The sequence below is a fragment of the Miniopterus natalensis genome, chromosome 2 (assembly GCF_054644295.1).
Source record: "Miniopterus natalensis isolate mMinNat1 chromosome 2, mMinNat1.hap1, whole genome shotgun sequence".
NCBI classification, from domain to species: domain Eukaryota; kingdom Metazoa; phylum Chordata; class Mammalia; order Chiroptera; family Miniopteridae; genus Miniopterus; species Miniopterus natalensis.
In genome coordinates this window covers 22,411,728-22,433,145 of record NC_142082.1, presented here as the reverse complement: position 1 = coordinate 22,433,145, position 21,418 = coordinate 22,411,728, and the positions used below count along the sequence as shown (strand labels likewise).

Sequence of the window (21,418 nt, the reverse complement as noted above, 5' to 3'; positions counted from 1 at the left end):
GGGAGCAGAGAAATTTAGAGTTGAGATTTTAAGCCACTCTCTTGGCAGACTCCTTGGTGTTCCTGACCTTGAAAAAAATCAGTTTGCTTGGAGCATATTATGCATGAAAAGCAACAGTGAGGGAAAAGACCAGAAAAGTGTGTGGAGAGATTGTAGCAAACTTTAACTGTCATGATAAGGAATTTATTTTTAGGTAGTAAAGAACCCTTGAAAGTTTTTGATGAGAAAACTGACCTAAGCTGCCACTTCACTGTAATGGAAAAGGCACCACCTTGAATTTAGGTAGGCAGGGGTTCAAAAGTCAGCTCTACCACATCCTACACATATGACACACTGGAGAATTGATTTAAATACTCTGGGCTTCATTTTTCCTGATCTTTAAAAATGGGGATTTATTAATTTATTTAGTCACTGACTTCTTCATTTATTAATTCAACTAATATTTAAAAATTGCTCACTATGCCTAGACCCAGTCACCACTAGCCACATGGAGCCATTGAACACTTGAAATATGGGTCATCTGAATGGATATGTGCTATAAGTGTAAAATATCTACCAGCTATCAAAGTCTTACTCTGAGAAAAGGACTATAAACTACTCCATTAATAATTTTTTTTAGGTTCAACAGATGTTGAAAAGAAAATAGTTTGTATATCTTGGTTCTAAATAAAGTGTGTTTTTAAATTAATTTCACAGGTTCTTTCTATTTTTTAAATATGGCTATTAGAACTTTTAAATGTGGCCATATTTGTGCTTGTACTGTATACTATAAGACTGCTATTCTGGATACTGGAAATACAGTTCTGAATCATTTCATGATAGGAGACAGATAATAAGTAAATTCACATATCTAAACCATAAAATTTCAGAATGTGAAATAAGTACTAAGAAGAACGTAAAAGAAGGGCATGCAATGGAGAGGACTCAGGCTTGAACACGAGTGATGGGAAAAAGAATATAAAAGTGGATTGAGAAGTATCGAGAAGTAGACCATGGGAGATGTAATTGGAGGACAAGGTGGCAGAATTTGCTGACCGACTGAATTCAGGCAACGGGGAAGAGGAAAGGGGACTAAGTCCTATCTTAGGATTACTGTGGAAGCTAAGTGTGGTTAAGTACATAAAGCACCTAATGGCCGCTGTGCTGATGCTGGGGAGCCTGAGGGTGCGGATGATGTAGCGAATTGTGCTGCTCTGAAGGAAAAACTGGTACGGGTATCATTCCAATTTTAAGACTTCCTCACCTCAGTTCATTTTACAGTGATGTTTCAAACAGGGAATATAACTTTTCATTTTGTAGTTTTTGAGATTGTCGGAGCTTTTTGACATTTTTTCCCCTCTCTCCCCAGCAGTCTCTTGTACCACCTTTGTTCTCTCTGGCACATCTATTTACTTGTGACATTTTTGTTGGCTACTTCTGTTTTAATAATGGGGCTTATCTAACTTATCTATTTGTCTTCTCTCAGGAGCCCTGGCTAATTTCTCCCTTTTGGGGACTTGTAACTATTGTTACCATCTGTTTAAATATTTCTTTAGTGATGAAATGCAAACCAAGCTTTCCAAATACCAAAGGCACACAGAGAATTCTACATCGCTCCTGAATAGAGATTTTCCATCTCTGTTGTCTTTATTATCCAAATAACCATTTTCCTCAATACGATGAAAATGGAGGGTTTTGTCCACTGAATGGATGGTTTCTATCCAAGTGACAGGGTATGTATCTCTCCAGTTAACAGTGGAGCACAAAGCTCAAGCCAGGTTTAATGTAGACTCTGCAGCTTCTCTGTGGGGTATTCTGGCCAGCAGGACACATCCTTATGTGGGCAAACTCACAGAGTAACACAACATGGCCACTATCTTCATTTAGTCTCTGGTATGGACTTTTCGCCCATTGACCATTTCCTGAGACAAAGCAATAATGTTGGCAAGAGAGCAAAGGAGAGATGATCTTATGTGGAAAAAAGGTTTATGTAACTGAATTAGAATTGGTTATTGGATGCCCACTTCAAGTCATTCATTCAGCAACTATCTATTTCATGTTTATCAAGTCTCTTCTATGTATTCAGACCCATGGCAGGCACTGGAGATTGTGGTTAGAGGCAGGGAAGATAATTCTTAAAGTTCTTGACTTCAAGATGTTTTTAGAGAGATAATCCTAAAAAAATGCTAATAAAACAACGACAGGACAAGATCTAATCCAAACTATGGCACAAATGTTAAGGACTGGGAGAGGTCAGCAACAAAGATGAAGTTAGAAGTCCTGAAAGGGCTCCTGGATAAAATGAACCTGGACATCTGAATGTGATAGGTTGGGAGGAGAGACCATGACCTAAATGAAGTAGAACAGGATGCATAAAAGAGGACAGTGCGAGACAAGATTGCTTAGGGCCCTGCAGTCAATCAGGAAGCATGCCTTCTAGGTTGTTTGGTCCCACTGATGTGGGAGAGGAGGAGAGAATTCTTTTCTGCTTGCTGCATCTTTTCAAAATTAAATAACAGACTATAAGCAACAACATGCATAACACTAGAAATAGTTCCATTGATTGAACATTTAATCTTACTACAGGGTATGTGCTAAGAGATATTATTTCTGCCTCTAGTAGGGGGTATCAGATGTCTCTTGCCTTTAGGTGTTGCTTAGTAGTGGCTGCAGTCAGAGTTCCAGTATAACCAGGGAATGTCTTTAGCCAGTGATCAGAATTCCAAGGATGGCCATTCAGTGCTCAGAGGAATTCTGTACACTACAAGGAAGCACACATAAATAAAAGAATTCTCACCATTTTTCCCTTTCTGTGTGGGTTTTGCTTCCAAATAGAAGATTCCCAGAAAAGAAAACTTATGCTTCAAATTTTAGTATTTCTTTGGGCTTTTGAAACCACTTAAATGCATCTCTTAGGCTTTTTCTATAACAGCTTTATTGAGATATACTTTAAATATCACACAATTTGCATATTTAAAGTGTTTGGGGTTGTTCACAGAGTTGCATAACCATCATCATAATAAACTTTATCATCACCAAAAAGAAACCCCGTACCCATTAGCAGTTGCTCCTCATTTCCCCTGACCTCTCCCTTTCCATCTCCCTACTCCCAGATAATCACTAATCTACTTTCTGTTTTTATAGATTTTTCTATTAGAAAAATTTTATATAGATGGAATCATATTATATATGGTCTTTCATGATTAGCTTCTTTTATTTAGTATAACATTTTCAAGGTTCATTTGTGTGGTGGCTTTTATCAGTACTTTATTTTTTTATTGCTGATAAGAGGTTGTTGTATGTATCCAGCTCATTTTATTAACCTATTCTTCAGGTAAAGAAAATGTGGGCATATGAGTTGTTTTCACTTCTGGGCTATTATGAAGTATACTGTTATGGTTATTTATATACAAATTTTTGTATGAACATATTTTTACTTCTCTCAAGTGAAAGATACATTTGATTCTCATTTTTCATGATAGTTATGTTCTATAAAGTCACCAATTAGCAAATACTGAGCCATTCAAAAGTAAATACCAGACTATAAGCAAATACTGAATTAGCAAATACTGAGCCATTGCTCCTCGGGGAAATACAGGGTTAAGTTTCTGAAAGCCTCTGGTTACAAGACTTTTGTCAACCGATCAATACATAACCTTGTTTTATGTGTGTTTCCGTTTAAAAATGTCTTATTTACTATATACTTCTCATAAATAATTGATTACATGTAGTATTTCTTTATAATAATAAAATACTAGCTGAGAAGGGTTTTACATTTTCCTGACTCTAGTTAATATGGTAAATTTTATTGGCTTTTAACCTCATAATGATGCTGTCCATTCTGCTTTTTCTATCAGCCATTATCTCATGAATCCACAAATTTCACCACTTTGTAGTTTCATCATGTACTATTGATGTCCTTAGCACTTTCTGAAGTGGCCTCCTCTTCTTTATTCTAGATGTACAGTATTATCAGTTGATTAACTTTGAATTCACAGCCAACATCACTATTTCTCATGCCTGAATGAAGCTTATTTAACACATGTATTTTCTTTTTAAAGCACATCACAATCTTCCTGTGCTTCGCAACGCTAGACAGCAGCTTAGCATTACCCTTGGGAGTCATTTTAAGCAGCAAAATCACCAACAAAAAGCACAAAAATGCAAAAAACGTGGCACCAAGTAGACCATGAACAGACACTATTTACATTCTGAGAGGTGAAACTAGAAGGCAGACTATGGCCTTGTTCAACCTCAGCTGGCAATGGGAGTGTCCGATGATTCAAATTATTTTGCCACTTTGCATGTATCCATAAATGACCAGAAAAATGCCACAAGTATTGATTTGGGATTATAAATAAATATTTGCAAGTAAGTAAATTCACATGTATGTGAATAATGAAGATTGGCTGTGCTTAGAGGTGGAATTGCTGGGTCATATGGTAACTCTATGTTTACAGCTGAAGGAACTGCCAGATGGTTTTCCAGTGTGGCTGTGCCATTTTACATTCTCAGCAGCAGTATTTGAGGGTTCCCAATTCTCCGCATCCTTGCTATTACCTTTTATTACTCATCTTTTTTATTCTAGCTATCCTAGTGGTTATGAAGTAGTATCTTGCTATGATTTGATTTGCATTTTCCTGATGGTTAGTGATGTCTAGCATTTTTTCATGTTCTTATTGTCCACTTTTATATCTTCTTTGCAGAAATGTCTATTCAGATCCTTAGTTCATTTTTCAATTTGTGTTATTTTCAGTAGTAAGAGTTGGAGATGTTGATACTGCACTTTCAATAGTGGATAGAACAATTATGCAGAAGGTTAATAAGAAAATCGAAGAAAAGAGAAGACTTAACTAGGTCTAATAGACATCTGTAGAATTACCTAGTTCTTCTATTTTATCAGATTTTGCTTCATATACTTTGAAACTATAGTTATGTGCGTGTGTGTGTGTGTGTTTATATATACACATATATATGTATATATACATATATATATAATTGTTATATTTTCCTGAGGACTTGGCACTTTAATCTTTATAAAATGCTCCTCTTTATCCCTAGCAATAATTTTTGTTTTAAAGTTTTATTTTGTCTGCTATTAGTGTAGCTGCTGCAGCTTTCTTATGAATGCCATTTCCCTGATACATGTTTTCATTCTTTTGCTTTCACCCATATTTATCATTGAATTTAAAGTGTGTCTCCTCACACAACATATAGATTGGTCACTTTTTATCCAGTCTTACCATTTCTATTTTGATTATATTGTATAATACTTTCACATTTAGTGTTATTATTCCCATAGTTAGATATATGTATACCATTTACTTTTATTTTCTAAATGAATTATGTCTCTTTTGTTCTCTTATTTCTCCTATGCAACTATCTTTTGAATAAAGAGGATATTTGGTATTGTAACATTTTAATTTCTTTAGTGATTTTTCACTGTATTATTATTTTTAATATTTACTGTTGACAGTATTACAGATGTCCCTTTTTTTCCCCATTGACCCCTTCTACCCCACATCCACCCCCCGACTCAAGGCCTTCACCAGACTATTGTCTGTGTCCATGGGTTATATATATATGTGCATATAAATTCTTTGGTTAATCTCTCCCCTCCATCCGCCCCACCCATTCCCACCTTCCCTCTGAGATTCAGCTATCTGTTCCATGCTTCAGTGTCACTAAATCTATTTTGTTCATCAGTTTGTTAAGTTCTTTAGATTCTACATATAAGTGAGATCATGTGATATTTGTCTTTCTCTGCCTGACTTATTTCGCTTAGCACAGTATTCTAAAGTTCCATCTATGCTGTCCCAAAGGGTACGAGATTCTTCTTCTTTACAGCTGCGTAGTATTCCACGGTGTATATATCCCACAGCTTTTTATCCACTCATCTTCTGATGGGCACTTGGGCTGTTTCCAAATCTTAGCTATTGTAAATTGTGCTGCTATGAACATAAGGGTGCATATATTCTTTCTGATTAGTGTTTCAGGATTCTTAGGATATATTCCTAAAAGTGGAATCACTGGGTCAAAAGGCAGCTCCAGACTCCACCAAAGTACTACTAATTTTAATAAATGAATTTGGCAAGGTAGCAGAATACAAAATTAACATTCGAAAATCAACAGTATTTTTATACACCAATAATGAACTCTCAGAAAGAGCAAAAAACAATTTCATTTACCAGTGCAATTAAAAAAATAAGATACCTAGAAATAAACTTAACCAAAGATATGAAAGACCTGTATATGGAAAACTATAGGACACTGAAAAAGAAATAGAGGAAGATATCAACAAATGGAAGAATATACCATGTTTATGGATTGGAAGAATTAACATCATTAAAATGTCCATACTACCAAGAGCAATCTATAGATTCAACACAATTCCAATTAAAATACCAACAGCATATTTCACAGAACTAGAACAAATACTCCAAAAATTTATATGGAATCAAAAAACACCCCGAATAGCAACAGCAATCTTGAGAAAGAAGAACAGAGTTGGAGGGGGATCACTATACTGGATATCAAACTATACTACAACGCCATTGTAATCAAAACAGCCTGGTATTGGTACAACAACATATAGATCAATGGAATAGAACAGAGACTCCAGAAATTCACCCACGCCATTATGGTCAATTAATATTTGACAAAGGAGGCAAGAGCATACAATGGAGTAAAGACAGTTTCTTCAATAAATGGTGTTGGGAAAATTGGACAGGTCCATGCAAAAAAATGAAACTAGCTCACCAACTTACTCCATACACAAGAATAAACTCAAAATGGATAAAAGACTTAAATGTAAATCTTGAAACCATAAAAATTCTGGAAGAAAACATAGACAGTAAAGTCACAGACATCCCACATAGTGGAATTTTCACTGATACATCTCCTAGGGCAAGAGAAACAAGGGAAAAAAATAAACAAATGGGACTACATCAAACTAAAAAGCTTCTACACAGCAAAATAAATCATCCTCAAAATACAAAGGAACCTCACGGTATGGGAGAACATATTTGCCAAGGATCTATCTGATAAGGGGCTAATTTCCAAAGTGTACATAGAACTCATATTACTCAGCAAGAGGAAGACAATCCAATTAAAAAATGGGCAAAAGACCTGAATAGACACTTCTCCAAAGAGGACATACAGATGACCAAGAGACATATGAGAAAATGTTCAACATCACTAATCATCAGAGAGATGCAAGTCAAAACCACAGTGAGATATCACCTCACACCTCTCAGAATGGCTGCCATCAACAAATCAACAAAGGTGAGGATGTGGAGAAAGGGGAACCCTGGTACACTGCTGGTGGGAATGCAGACTGGTGCAGCCACTATGGAAAACAGTATGGAGGTTCCTCAAAAAATTAAAAATGGAGCTGCCTTTTGACCCAGTGATCCCATTTCACTATATTATTTTAAATTATTTCTTTAGTGGTTGTTCTGGAGCTTACCATATACTTTTGAACTTATCAAAATTTACTTAAGATTTAAAAGAGCTTAATTTAAGCCAGATATAGAAATATTATTCCTGTATAACTGTCTGCTCTTTCTCCTCCTTTTGTGCTAGTATTGTTATACATTTTCCATCTGTATGTTACAATTCAACAATATATTGTTATAATTATTGTTACATAATTTTATCTTTTAAAGAAGCTGAAGAAAGAAATGAGACCAGTATGTATTTTAGTGTGTTAACTTTATTCACCATTTATGATTCTCATAATTTTTTCTGTGAATTGGAATTTGGTGTCACTTTCTTACTCAAGTACAACTTTGTTCCCACCTACCTCTTTTGTGCTGTCATTGTCAAATACATGATATTTCTATATTTTCCTATATATTAGTGGTCCAACTATACCAGTGATTTCACACCTATATTTTGTAAACTAGTTAAGGGAAGAAAGACATATAAATATATTTTGTTTTCTTATAATTATATAATTACTTTTGCTGGTGCTTTTTTCCCCCCATGAGATTCAAATTACTGCCTGATGTAATTTTTTCTAGCATGAATAACTTCCTCTAGTAGTTCAGGTAAGGTAAATCTGCTAGTAACAATTACTCTCAGTTTAAAAAAAAAAATCTCTGTCTTTATTTCATTTATTTTTTAAATATACTGTTACTGGATATAAGATTCTTGGTTGATAGATTTTTTTTTTTCCTTTAGCACTTGGCCACTGACTTCTGGCCTCCATTGTTTCTAATGAGAAGTCAGATGTTAATTTTACTGTGGTTCTCTTGAATTTGATGAGTTGTTTTTCTCTTCTGCTTCAAAAATTTCCCTTTGTTTTTGGCTGTCAGTATTTTAACCATGATATATCTGGGTGTGAGTCATTTGTGCTTATCCTACTTGAATTTTATTAAAATTCTTGGGTGTGTAGATAAATGTTTTCTAAAAATTTGGGACATTTCCAGTCATTATCTCTTTGAAGATTGTTTTTGCTCCTTTCTCTTTCTATTCACTTCTGATACTCCCATTTTATGCATATGTTGGTGTCCTTAATGGTGTCTCACATTTCTTTGAGACTTTGTTCTATTTTCTTCATTCTTTTCCCCTCTCTTTTTAAATTGTTTAACCTCTATGATCTATCTTCAAGTTACTAATTCTTTTTTCTCTAAGCTCAATTCTACTGATGATCACTCTCTAGTGAATTTTTTATTTCAATTATTATGTTTTTAACTCCAGAACTTTTATTTAATTTTTTTCTTTACTGATATTCTCTATTTGATAAAGTATCAGCGTCACATATTACATTGCTTCTTTAAACATGATATCCTTTAATTCTTTTAACACATTTATGATTGTTTGAAGTCTTTGACATTGCTTCAAAGTCTTTGCCAGTTAAACCTGACATCTGCCCCCCACCTTTTTTGTGTATGGTTTACACTTTTTATTTTTTTGCATATTTTGTAACTGTGTTGCTATGGTTGAAAACTGGATATTTAGGTAATATAGTGTAGCAATTCTGCATAGTGATTCCCTCATCCTCCAGGGATTGTTTTTGTTTTTGTTTGCTCATTTATTTGTCCATTGTCTTAGCTAAGCTATTTTAATAATGCTTACGTCCTTCACAATGGGCAGCCACCAATATCATTGCTCAGAGGAGAAGCCTTAGAAATGTGCATAGTCACTGTGGGATGACAGTGGTTTTGCAAGACTCCCTTTGACTGTCTCTTTCTTTGATCTCCCCTGTTAATTTGCCTGCCTCTGCTGGAATCATACCTAGCATGTAGGTTCCACTAATTGCTAGATAATTATTCTATTGTTTTTGTCAGTGCTCTAGGACATGAATGCTCCATAGTCTGATCCAATTAAATTCACTTCTTTTTGTAGTGTTAGTTTTTGAGGGAAATCTTTGAAGTTTGTTTCGACTCCAGAAAGGCTGTCCTTAGCTGTCTTTTTTCTTGGTCCTCTCTGGTAAACTAGCTGGCTTATGGTTTAGCTTATTGCTTTAATGGAACTATCAGCTTTGTCTTAATTGGTTACCACCAAAATCTCCATTGTTTTTTAGAGCACCCTTGGACTTAAACACTCTATTTCAAATAAAGTCAGTTCCTTTGGGGAGAGTTTACAAGCTCTCTGTTCCTTTGGACTTCCTCCTCTCTATATGTTCTTATTGGAAAAAACTCTGAGTTGGTGCTCTAGAGCTAGGAGCAGGGACAGTGGCCTGATTCTCTCAGAGTGAAAGCCCTGCTTTTTTAGCTGGGCAGAGGTGGCAGCCTCTGGTCTTCTCATCTTATGTGCCTGGCATAACAGATAAGCATATGTACTGAGGCAAGGGCAATCAGAGTTCCAATATTCTTGGCCTGCTGCGCTTGGGATAGAGTTTCTGTCTTATAAATGAGAGTGGGTGGAAGAAGAGAGTACCTAATGTCATGGCTACATTACAAGGAAGTTAATTTTTGTATCTTATAAATAAAAAGTGTGTTTAATTTAGGTGACCTCCTCTTCCTGATATCCCTTAACTGGGAGCTGATGGGTGAGGGAGCTCTGTTTTCTTGACCCCACCCAAATAGAATGGAGCTTCCATCACACTGAGCTGAGGGATTGATTGGGAAGCAGAAAGCTGTGACTGAAGTTCTTACTCAAATTTAGTATATTTTCTTAAATAAATATTTCTTAATTTGCCATTTGCTCTTAGGATAATTTCCAGAGACTTTAAAGAATTGTTTGTTTTTTAAGAAGTAATTTTAGTAGTTATGGTTGTTTGCTGAGGAGCAGTTTCAAAGAACTCCTCACTATGAAATTCTGGAAGTGAAAGTCTCTCTCTTAGGCTTTTTATATTTATCTAAAATATGAGAGAATGAAGGCAATTATCTGAATTAAATTTTTAAAAATCTTAAAGAGAAAGGCCTTCTGGGACTAGATTTCTGGGTGGAATCATCTAGGGTTTTTCCCTGTGATTGAATTCTTCTGAAAACTTATTAGCTTTGCAAAATTCTTTGAGTAAGCAGACTTAGGATGCTCTACAAATATTTTTTTTCAGCAATGTGGACAGTGCGCTGAAAAAGTCTGACTTAATTATTGCCTCCAGTGTGAAATCCATATTTTAAGACAATCTTAGTTTTCCTCTTCATTTACTTGATAGCTTGGGGCCATTCTCAATTTTTTAAGCCAGAAACTTTAAATGTATTCATTGAAATCAGTTCATCAAACTTTATGGAGCTCTACCCTGGACAGCCTGTCAACATTGCTCTGGGTACAATGGGAGACTCCAATATAGATATGATCTGTAATCGCAAAGAGCCATTAATTGGGAATTTACATAGCCAAGAATACACAAATTTTAGCTCTTTGTAAACACTTGGTTAATATTGAAGGGTTTTTTCTAGGTAGTTGTTTTTACACCAAGGTCATTAAAGTAGTTAGAGGTAGTGATATTTACAATTGTATCATGTGAATTACATTGGCTCCTTTAGTAAAATATCTTGTAAACATATCCTGCTGGCCTCAATGGCTGCCTAACTTTTCAGGGCATCATAGGCCTCTGTTGTCAAGTACCTAAACTTTCTTGCTCCCTCATCTGTAACTATGTCATAACTATACTCCATGATATTTACTTTCATAACAATTGGTTCACCTTTTCTATTATTATTTGATTCTCTATATGATGATGTGAATGAGATTGCCCAGGAAAGCTGAAATCTAGGGATATATATTAAAACTATGGTGAAGCTGGGATATATATTAAAACTATGGTGAAGCTAACAAATTTGGGGAATATTTTTCCTACTTAAACCTACAAGTTAGTTTATAAATTTTTGGTACCTCTGGTTTTTATCCTGGCTATCTTCCTATCAGTCTGAAAGAATGTGGGTAATAACTAGACCTCCATGTGTTCCCTGTTTTTGTTTTTGACTTACGTCATTCAAATTATTAACCCTACAATACAGCCCAGAACTCCATTCATTCAGTAAACAACCAAAGGCCCCCTATGTGGGAAGCATTATGCTAAGTGCTGGGGCTTCAATAGCAATGAGATGATTTCCTTGATCTTAAAAGAATTTTGTAGGCTCATGAGGGAAACAAATATGAAAACAAATAAATGTAAATAACAATAAGTGTTCTATGATAAAAGAATTATGTACAGGGCAGATAGAAGACTGCAAGGTCAGTGCTCACTTCTGCAGGACAGTAGAGAAGTCAGAAGAATTTGCACGTCCAGGAAGTGATGGCTAAACTGAGCCACCACGAAGACAGATTCTAATAAGACTGGATAAGACAGAAAGTGATGAGGAAGGGCATTCCAGGCATGAGAAAGGCTTGAAGGTAAAAATCCACACAAATAGACTTATTGTTAATGGTCTTTTTACCTTGCACTCAGGGGAATGTGAATCTAAGAGAAGATTCTATTTTCTTGATTGTAATACTTTTATTTTTTTTTGTCTGACTTCTCCAGTTCTCCTGGTCTCAGCCTCCTTGATAACAGGGAGCAGCGCCATTTTTACCTAACACAGACTCTAACATTCAGTAGGTTCTTAAATATGTTGAATGAATGAATGACATGAATCCATTGCTCACTGTCCACATTAAGGGTAACTCTTTGCCCTGGAATTAGTTCCGAGTGTACTTCACATAATGATACCAGCCTCTGTTTCTGGGTTTCTCGCCTTTGTTAGAGCTCCAGGGAGGGAAAGACTGCTTCTCAGACCAGGTTTGGCTGGCACTTTCACTGGAACTAGCAAAAGGGATCTGCACATTCCATATAGGTGTAAATTGTGGGTTAAGCTTTGGCTTAAGATCTTGTGCCTCATTTTAAGAAAAATTACATACCTTGATGCATATCATGCATAAGTAGATGAAAAATTGGTAATTCAAGCTACCACTTTCGTTTCAACAACCTTTTTTTTTTTTTTTTTTTTTTAATATAGCACTGATACCTTCTAACACAGAGTGGGAATTTACTAGTTTGGGTCTTTCATCCCCCCTGGGCTAATAGCTCCTCATTTACTGATCTTGAACCCTTGGTAACCCCCCAGTTTGTCATTTCCTGGTATTCCTGGGATCTACCCACTGCATGGGTTATGCAGCATCTCCTAGACTTGGTTGGAGAGGTTGGTGAGGAGAGGCCAACTCGCCCCTTTCCTGCCTGGCCCAGTCAATCTCCACTGTAGATCACACAAGGGTGTAATAGTGTTTATGGCTATTTTTCTTTTTTTACTGAGAAAATTCAAAATATCTTGGCTTTACACCCTCACGAAGGACACCCTCAGTGGGTACAGCCTCAGTGACTACCCAGGTGTCCTGCCCCAAGGTTAGTCTCTCTCTAGGAGAGACCTATGGGGGAGCCCCTTCTCTCTCCAATTATCCATTTTCTCTCATCCCCCAATCCCTAGCAGTACATTTCCTCACATCTCACTCATTAACTATAATAAAGGGTGATACTCTAAAGTTTAACATTCTAAGGTAGGGTCAAGAGAATCAATTGCAGTAGGTGGGGCTCTGTAACTCCAAATCACACAGATTCCCTTTTGAGGTCTCTCTTCCCTTCCTCCCCTGAACTATAGGACAGCCCCTGGAACACACGCACGCACGCACGCACACGCACACACACACACACTCCTCCTCCTCCCAAGACCTAATGCTAATTATCAGAGAAATTACAGACTGATGCCTTAAAGAGGCAAGAGTTTTCTAACTGCTACATAATTTGCAAGGCAACTCTCTCTCCAGCAGTCTGGACATATTATTATGCAGAAAACCACACCGGTGAATTCCCTTTCTCCATCCTATCCCCACCCTAATCCTTCTCCCGTGCCATTTTAAATTGTACTCTCTGGGCTTGCTAGAAATAAGAGAAGGTCCTATTGTGGGGCCAGATACTCATCCAAGGGCTTGAGCTAACAAAGAGATGCTCTGCTATTGCTGCTCTATTGAAGAATAGATTAGCTCCTTATCTGAGAGTCCACTTTACCCTCAATTTCCAGCTAGGCAGGAGGGGAGCCAATGGATTAATCTTCCCTTTGCATAATATAGGTAATTGACGATCTGTGTGCACAATAGCCAGGTCACTTGGTCTGACAAAGGGTTTATTTTTTCTGAATCATGGTTCATTTTCATCAAGTCCTACAAAGAATAAAAATCAAGCTAGATTTCAGATTTTTGTGCAGCATTTAACTAATCACCTTCCTGAAGAAAAATTACACAAACTCATGTAGAAAATTCAGCTGGCGTGGTCATCAGAGCTTTATGATAGATACACGAGTTAATTGTGAAAAATGTTCAAGTCCTGAAATAAAACTTCTCTTTTGAACACATGGCCATGTAGCCTGGTGAGGCTAAAACTGGTCAAAGGCAGAGCTGAATGTCAAATGATAATTTCTGCTAAATAATTCAGGCCATGTGAACTCTGATATTTTACCTACTTTAATGAGTATAACGGGTGCAATTAGAGGCTGTTTTCTGCACGATGCCAGACACAATGTGTTCTCACCTAACTGTGGGCCCCAGTTTTCTTCTGCTAACTCCTGATCCTGTATTCCTTCTGCCTGGCAGCAGCAGCCACTAAATAAATGTGGGGTGAAGTCAGTGACTAAGGGTGTGTTTTTTTTTAATTGTTCAAAATATTACAGATGTCCCCTTTTCTCCCCATTGACCCATTCCACCTTGCCCAGTAACTAAGTTTTGATGATCACAAGGAACAAAGATTGCAGAACAAAAACTAGACGTTTCAATGCGGGCGTCTGTGGTCCTGCTCATTGCAGCAGAGTGGAATGAAGATAAAGACGTCTGCGGACTTGGGCTTCCTTCTAACGTTATCTTTTTCTTTCTCCCCTGGCAGGGAGGCGATGCTGATATGGTTGATAAGAACAAGTGCTGCACACTCTGTAACATGTCTTTTACCTCGGCGGTGGTGGCTGACTCACATTATCAAGGCAAAATCCATGCCAAAAGGTTAAAGCTGTTGCTAGGAGAGAAAACTCCACTGAAGACCACAGGTATGTGTGCGAACCGTAACTGCAGGGAGACACTGAGGTTCCAGCAGCCTGCCTGTCTCGTTAATCCTGCTCCCTCCTCAGAGGTGGCTGCCAGATCGGAGGCTATGGCAGATGTCCTTCCAAACCTAAAGGGCGGGGCAGGTAGCCCAGCAGACCTTACTCTCATGGACCATTAAGTCCGCTAGCAGGTGCTCATCCTCAGCCTGGCTCCTTCAGATCAGTAGTTTGGCAGCTTGCAACTTCCAGAAGGCTGTTCACCTCCTACAAGGCGATGTCTGTCACACTTACTGTATATTATGTAAGATATCATATCTATTACGCAAAGAGCACGCTTCCTCCCTGGTTTCAGTCCGCGCTCAGTATAGGAATGGAGTGTGTACTGGCGCAATGGAACACTCCCTGCCCAGGCCGGTGCGGTGCAGGGTGTCCTCCTTGGAGGCCGCGGGGAAGAGGGAAACTGTAGTTATGAAAAACACTTCTGTTTGCAGACAACTGAGATGGTTTTTTAAGAAGAAAATTTCTACTTAGATTAAGAAAATATAGATATAGTATTTTAAATATTCATCTGAAGTCCTTATTTTCAGATGTTGAATATTATTTGCTATAACCTTAATAATCCATCAGAACTTATTTATTTATTGAGGAAACAGTGGTCATAATATTACATAAGTTTCAGGTGCTCAACACCAAAAGTCTTCTTTCCATCTGCCTCCGCACATTTGACTCCCTTTACCCATTTCTCCCTCCCCCACCCCTTTTTCCCTGGTGACCACCAATCTCTTGTTAGCATCTATGAGTTTGTTTTTGTTTTTTGTATATTCGTTGTTTTTTTCAATTTCACATATGAGTAAAATCACATGGTTTTTGTGCTTTCTCATCTGATTTATTCAGTTAGAATACAAGGTCTATCCATGTTGTCCCAAATGACAATATTTCATCTTTTTTATTAGATGAAATTCTTATCATTTTCACAGGGGATCCTATGACTCAACCTATTAACTTTCACAATAAATAACTTACATATTGATAACATTTGACCTTCTACTTGCTTAACTAAAAAATCTTTTCAAGAAGTCTGTCAAATCACTAAACTAAAAATACTGTTTTAATTTAATCAAGTTAGGCAGTTTGAACAAGGTGTACATTACGGTGAAGATGTTAACTAGAACAGGTTATAATTCCAAGAAGTTGGGGGTGTATTTCATGATGTCTATTCTTTCAATGCAATTAAAATTTAGCAGCTCATTTTATCCTGCTGTCTAATGAATCGTGCATAAATCGTGGGTGTAATTCCTTTTTAAATGGTATTTTGGAAATTGGAGAATGTCTAAAACAATACTTGGCTTTTATCCTCAGCAGTGTTTTTCTTCAGAGAAAGATCTTCTTTTACTTAGAAAATAGCAAGGAATCTTTTCACTATATTTTTCTACTTAGTCTAACAAAAGAATATTGTTTTTGCAAAGGTGGCTTTGACATTCAGGTATAGGAAAGGGTTGTGAAACACATGAAATCTGGTGACGAGCTCATATTTGGGGGCACACCCTGTGTACAAGCATTTGATAAGCAGCCACTTGGTTGACATTCTTGATCCTTGCTGTTTAAAAGGTTGGATACTCACCTTGTAACCTACTCCCCTTCAAATCTCTTAAAATAGGCACCTCAGAGAAAGTCACTGGAAAATTTTTCCCCATTTTCCATGAATGAGCAACTAGCCCATTTGTTCTTTCTGCCTAAGCAGAGGGGACTGCTGCTAAATTTAATTTTAGAGGTAGTGATGGAAGAGGAGCTGTACCTTTGTTTAGCACATTAACTAGCAAATGGAGAGTTATTATTTCTGTAGAAAAATCATCACATGGCAAAAATAGTTCTTTGTGAATTTAAGTACATCCTCAAGATCACCAAGTACAAGTTTGTTTTCCTGAATTCAAATACCCTCAGAGCTGTAAATATAACAGGGGTGTGATTTATTAGTTGCCATCAATATTCCCAAGGAAAAATAAAAAATACTTAAACTGAAATCTTTATTTAGTGACTTTGCCTTGGTGTCCACAGAGCTGGCCCAGTGCTCACTGTGAGAGAAATCAGATTGCTGGGTAGTCAAGAAGGGAATGGAGGTGGGGTGGGGGAAAGAAGCACTAATTGTGTTTTGGGCTGGGGGAAACAGATTCTAGTTGCCTTGTGCCAGCGCCCCCTTTCCTTATCTAGCTCAGGGTTCCCGGGCTGCACATCACTGTTCTGAAGCTTATCCCCTCATCCTTTTGCCTCTAAAGCTGCTTTGCGCAGAAAGAATATTGAAAAGTGACAACATCAGACAGAATTGAAGGGCCTGGGAAGTGAAATTGGTCCCTGGGCTTGGGTTCATGTCAACCCGGCTGCTAGCAGGGAGCAAAGGAAGGAGCATAACCTGCTAGAGGGAGGGGAGTCATTGGGTGAAAGCAGAGGCAGGGGTGGGCGTAGGGAGGGCGTGGCAAAGGACAAGGGCCTGAGGGCCTGATAGGGGAGTGGAACCTCGCGGTGGAGAGTCTGGGTACGCAGATCCTGCGGGGACGTGAGCAGGGCGCCGGCGTCAGGAAAGCCTGGCAGGTGGTAGGAGCGAGGCTCTGGCTGCAGTCCTGGGGTTCAAGGGAACCGAAGGGCTGTGAAAAGCATGGCAGGGCATCATTATTTAAGACAAGAGTACTGGGCTGGTAGTCAAGCATAAGGAACAAATCAGGAGCCTGTTTCCCAGACCTTGGATATAGGTGGAAGCTTGGTCTCAAGCACAGATTCAGTTACTACAAGGACAGGATAAGGACCACGAGGCACCAGAAAAAAATACCCAGGCCCCGGGCTTCCTGAGCTACCGGGCGCAGCCCCTTCAGCTCCTGGGGTAGGGTAGGATTGCCTGCCGTTGTTCCTGCTGCCTGCAGCCCAGCGCAGCAGCAGTTCCTGAAGGGCTCCCTCCTCCAAGCTGTGGCTGCCCTGTGCACAACTAGGAACTGCTCTGCCTAATCAACCAGGATGGCTCCAAATTACTTCTATAATGAAAACAAAGGGGGAAGAAAAGAACATATAAAACTCGAGAAAGTGAATCAAGATGCCAGAGAGAATCAATTCTCCTGCTCAGGTATGCTGCTTAAGCTGCCCCTCCAAGAATAATAGGCTTTGGAACTGTAGTGATTTCTGGGTAGGAATAATTGAAGCACGACTCATTGCTTCTTTAGCTATTCCATCTGCTAAGGGTGAGCAATTGGTACCTGTGAATCATTACCTTTCCTCCTACTCAGGGTGCACTGGGCTCAAGCATCAACTGGGTATCCTGCAGAATTAGCTGTCCTTTGAGTTGCCTTCTCCAGATGGGTACATGTTTACTAGAATTTCTGAAATGCTTGGCAGAGCCACTGGAACAAAAACCAGCTTCAGTTCTTGGTTTAGTGTGTTTCAGAATTTCTGTTCTAGTTCATGCTATTCTGGATCCTGCTGTAAGATGAGAGCATGGGGAGGTCTCTAGACCTACCATGTTCTCTCAGGGTCAGCAGACCTCAGCATTTCATGGAGATCTTGCCCAGGTCATAGGCTAGAGTGAGGCTGCCACAGTCATGTCATTTGCTACCCTGTGTGGTGCACTGAGGGGAGACTCAGATGATAGAGGCCAGAACAATGAAGGACGTGAAAATTCTCTTGTTGGAGGAAGAGTGAAGGAAGCAGGGGTTGTTAAGCATGGATAAATGATTACTCAGGGGTAAATCTTTTGGAAGACTGTCATGGGAAAGAAAGGTTCATGGTGTGTGTATGTGTGTGTGCGCGCGTGTGTGCGCACAAGCATGTGTATGCTTGGACGCAACACATATAACCAGTGAGTGAGTAGAAAATTAGGGAGTTAGATCTGAGATCAAGATAAGGGAGAGTTTATTAATATTCATATTTCCTTAAACGTAAAATTTGTGGCTATGGGGGCTGTCGAAGCAGAGGCTGGCTAATCACTTGGCCAGGCATTTTCTGAAGGGGGACCAGCACAATTAGCCTACATGACATTTAAGGTCCTTGGATTACATGGTTAGCCTGGATGACATTAAACTCCTCTAACCCTGAGATTCTCAGCCAGAATCTACAGGCTTGACCTACTGACATAATACAACAGAAGGCATACTGGCCTGGGAGTCAGGAGACAGGAACTCAGGCTCTGGCTCTGCCTTTTGTAGAACCTTTAGTAGCAACATTATCTTTTCAACTTCAAATTTTTCAGCTGTTATTTAATTCTAATGATAGGTGAATTGATCTCACTGACCCTTACACAGAGCAAACAATAGTTTTAAAAGCACTTTGGGGAGTGCTGGATGGAGGTGGGCAAAGTGTTGGGGGCAGTGGGGGACATCTGCAATAATGTCAACAATAAAAAATTTAAATTGAAAAAAAGAAAAGGGGAAGGTGTTCTGAGAATTTGGTGAATGAGTTGATATGGGATATGACTCCTATCCCCTGTCAGAGCCTCTGACTTCCTGATTTACATGGACTGTTCAAACACTGCCTTGGGAATAGCACACAGGGACATTATGTTGTGTCTCCTTGGAGACAAAACTTTCTGGGGTGAGTTCTATGAACTGAGGCTGTGCCTGGCACTGGAGCTGCCCCCTAGAGAGACTCAGTGCTGGTGGGCACGGGGAACATGGACTGTGAACTCAGGGGCAGAGCCTGTTTGTCTCCTCAGGATGGCCATGGAGCTGAGACAAAACAGGCTCTGGCATTAAGGAAACCTGTCGGGAGAGAGAGACTCAGCCACCTAGCTGGGACTGAGTGGATCCTGGACTGGTGCCTGGCAAGTAGAGTAAGTCATTTTCAAGACAAGCTCAAGATCTCTAGAAGATAAAACAAGGAAGCAAATACCAGAATGAGGGCCTAGAAAAGGGCATAGGTCTCAGGCATACGGAAGAGGCTCTGTTCTCAGAGTAGAAGCACAAAGTGATAAAAGAGCTAGAAGCTTAATGCCAAGCCTCAGAGATCAGGCTTCTCCAATATTGCTTACTTAAGGCTGGGATTAGCCTCAGAGGCTCCTCACAAGGAGCTGACTCTGGGTGGAGGTGAGTATTTCCAACAGAGTGGAAGTGTAAGCAGCTAGACAGTGCCCTGAGGTTGTGTCCTTCATGGTTGCGTTTCTGGGCTCCTGTGCACTAAGCTGTGGTTTTTTTCCACCTCGAATTGTTGCCTCATTGGCCTATAAGGATATATGTTAGGTTTGCCTGTGATGAAGCCCCAAAAGCAAGATCCTTGAGTGTAGGGGACCAAATAATGGTATCTAAAAATCTCCATGTCCTAATCCCCAGAACCCATAAATACGTGTTGCATGGCAAGAAGGAATTAAGGTTGCATATGTAATTAGGTGCCTGATCTCTAAAATGGTAAAAATATTAAAATGGTGTTATTTTAAGCCACTAAATTTGTGGTAATTTGTTACAACAGCCATCAGAAACTAATACACTGATTTAAGTAAATCCTTGGCCAAGCAGGGTACTCCTTTATGTGTATTTCACATATTTCCCCTTGGGGAACTGTAAATTCATCTTAGGGAACACTGACATAACTGTTGTCAGGGACTAACTTGAGGGCAGGAGGTATATCTTTGTATCATGGTCTTATTCCTTAAACACAACTTACTACTATACTGTGCAAAATCTCTGGTGACTGTTTCCCATGATACTAAGACATGCTAGTCTTCCTAGCTGGCAGGAGCTGCACAAGTTAGCTCTTCTCTATCTCCAACCTTAATTCCTCTGTCTTCTCAATACACACTCTCAAATGTACCACCGGCCCACTGTGCCTTTCCCACTGCTATCCTGTATCCAAGATGCCCTTTCCCCTTCTTGTGCATCTAAACACCTTCCATCCTCCAAAGTTCAGTTTAAGTTTCAACCAATCTCTGGAGCCTCTCCTGGCTACTAGAAATTGCAATTTCAGGTATATCTGGGCCCCACCCTTTATTAGCTGAGGACTTCAGTTGACTGAACTTCCTTTTCCTAATCTGTACAATGGGTATAATGCCATTTCTTATATCAAAGGCTTTCCATGATGGTTATACCAGCTGATTAATAAATGTCAAGTGCTTATCACAGTGCCACATAGTCAGAGTTCAGTAAATGTTAGCTCTGTCCACTCAGGAAATTAAACTATTTTTATTCATTCTGCTCTGAACTCTGTGCTGTATAATTTTGCACTTAAAATACTATATTGCCTATTGTGCTAGGCTGCTCCCATTGGGTGAGTCTACTTTACCACTTGATCTCCACACCGATTCTGTCTTCTGCCATGTTCCTGTGCACAGCTGGACTGCCATGTTCTTCCTCTCAGTGACAGAAAAATGCAACCTGGCGTTCTGTTCCTGCTTGGGGACAAGTGCAAGGACAGGGTTCAAGTCACAGAAACCTTGGGGAGAAGAAGAATCGAAACAACAATGGAACTCTGACCAATGAGACATTAATCCAATGTGACTGCGCAGAGAGGGGAGATGGGTGGCAGCTAATAGAGTGAACAGGAGATTTAAGCAGAGGTTAGGTTGGAGGATGGGAGAAATGGTCTGAGCCCCTGAGATGCTGGCCCTTGAGGCTTTGCACTGTGTGATGGGGGCTTGGATGAGTGCAGGGAGCGACCCATAAAGGTGTCAGCCTGGATATCTAGGGTGTGGATGAGCTGATACCAGAAAACATAGGAGGAAGAAGCATAGTCAGTGCAGAGGCTTAGGGTGGGGGGCAGAGAGGATCTGTGAGAAAGGAAGAGCAAGGTAGGGTAAGAGTGAGAGAAAATCATGAGTTGAGGGGGAAAGCTGAGCCTGGAATCTGAGAGGCATTGGGTATGTCAGATGGGAGCAGGGAACAGCAAACTCAGAGCTGGGATATTCTGCCAAATCCATATTGTCTTTGTGACCTCAACTGCTCCTGCCTCGTGTAATGCTATACAGCCTCTCGCTTCTGACTCCAAGCTCAACAGATGCTTGCCCATTCATCACCCCCAGG

General features: G+C 39.2%; 1 protein-coding gene across 1 annotated transcript in view; it reads left to right on the top strand.

Moving 5' to 3' along the window:
• The window catches only part of ZMAT4 (zinc finger matrin-type 4), a 303,247-nt gene that overhangs the window by 159,324 nt on the left and 122,505 nt on the right, over positions 1-21,418 (top strand). The window contains exon 4 of the mRNA XM_016195630.2: positions 14,279-14,435. Coding sequence (XP_016051116.1) covers positions 14,279-14,435 — 157 coding nt within the window. The remainder of the gene's footprint in view (positions 1-14,278; positions 14,436-21,418) is intronic.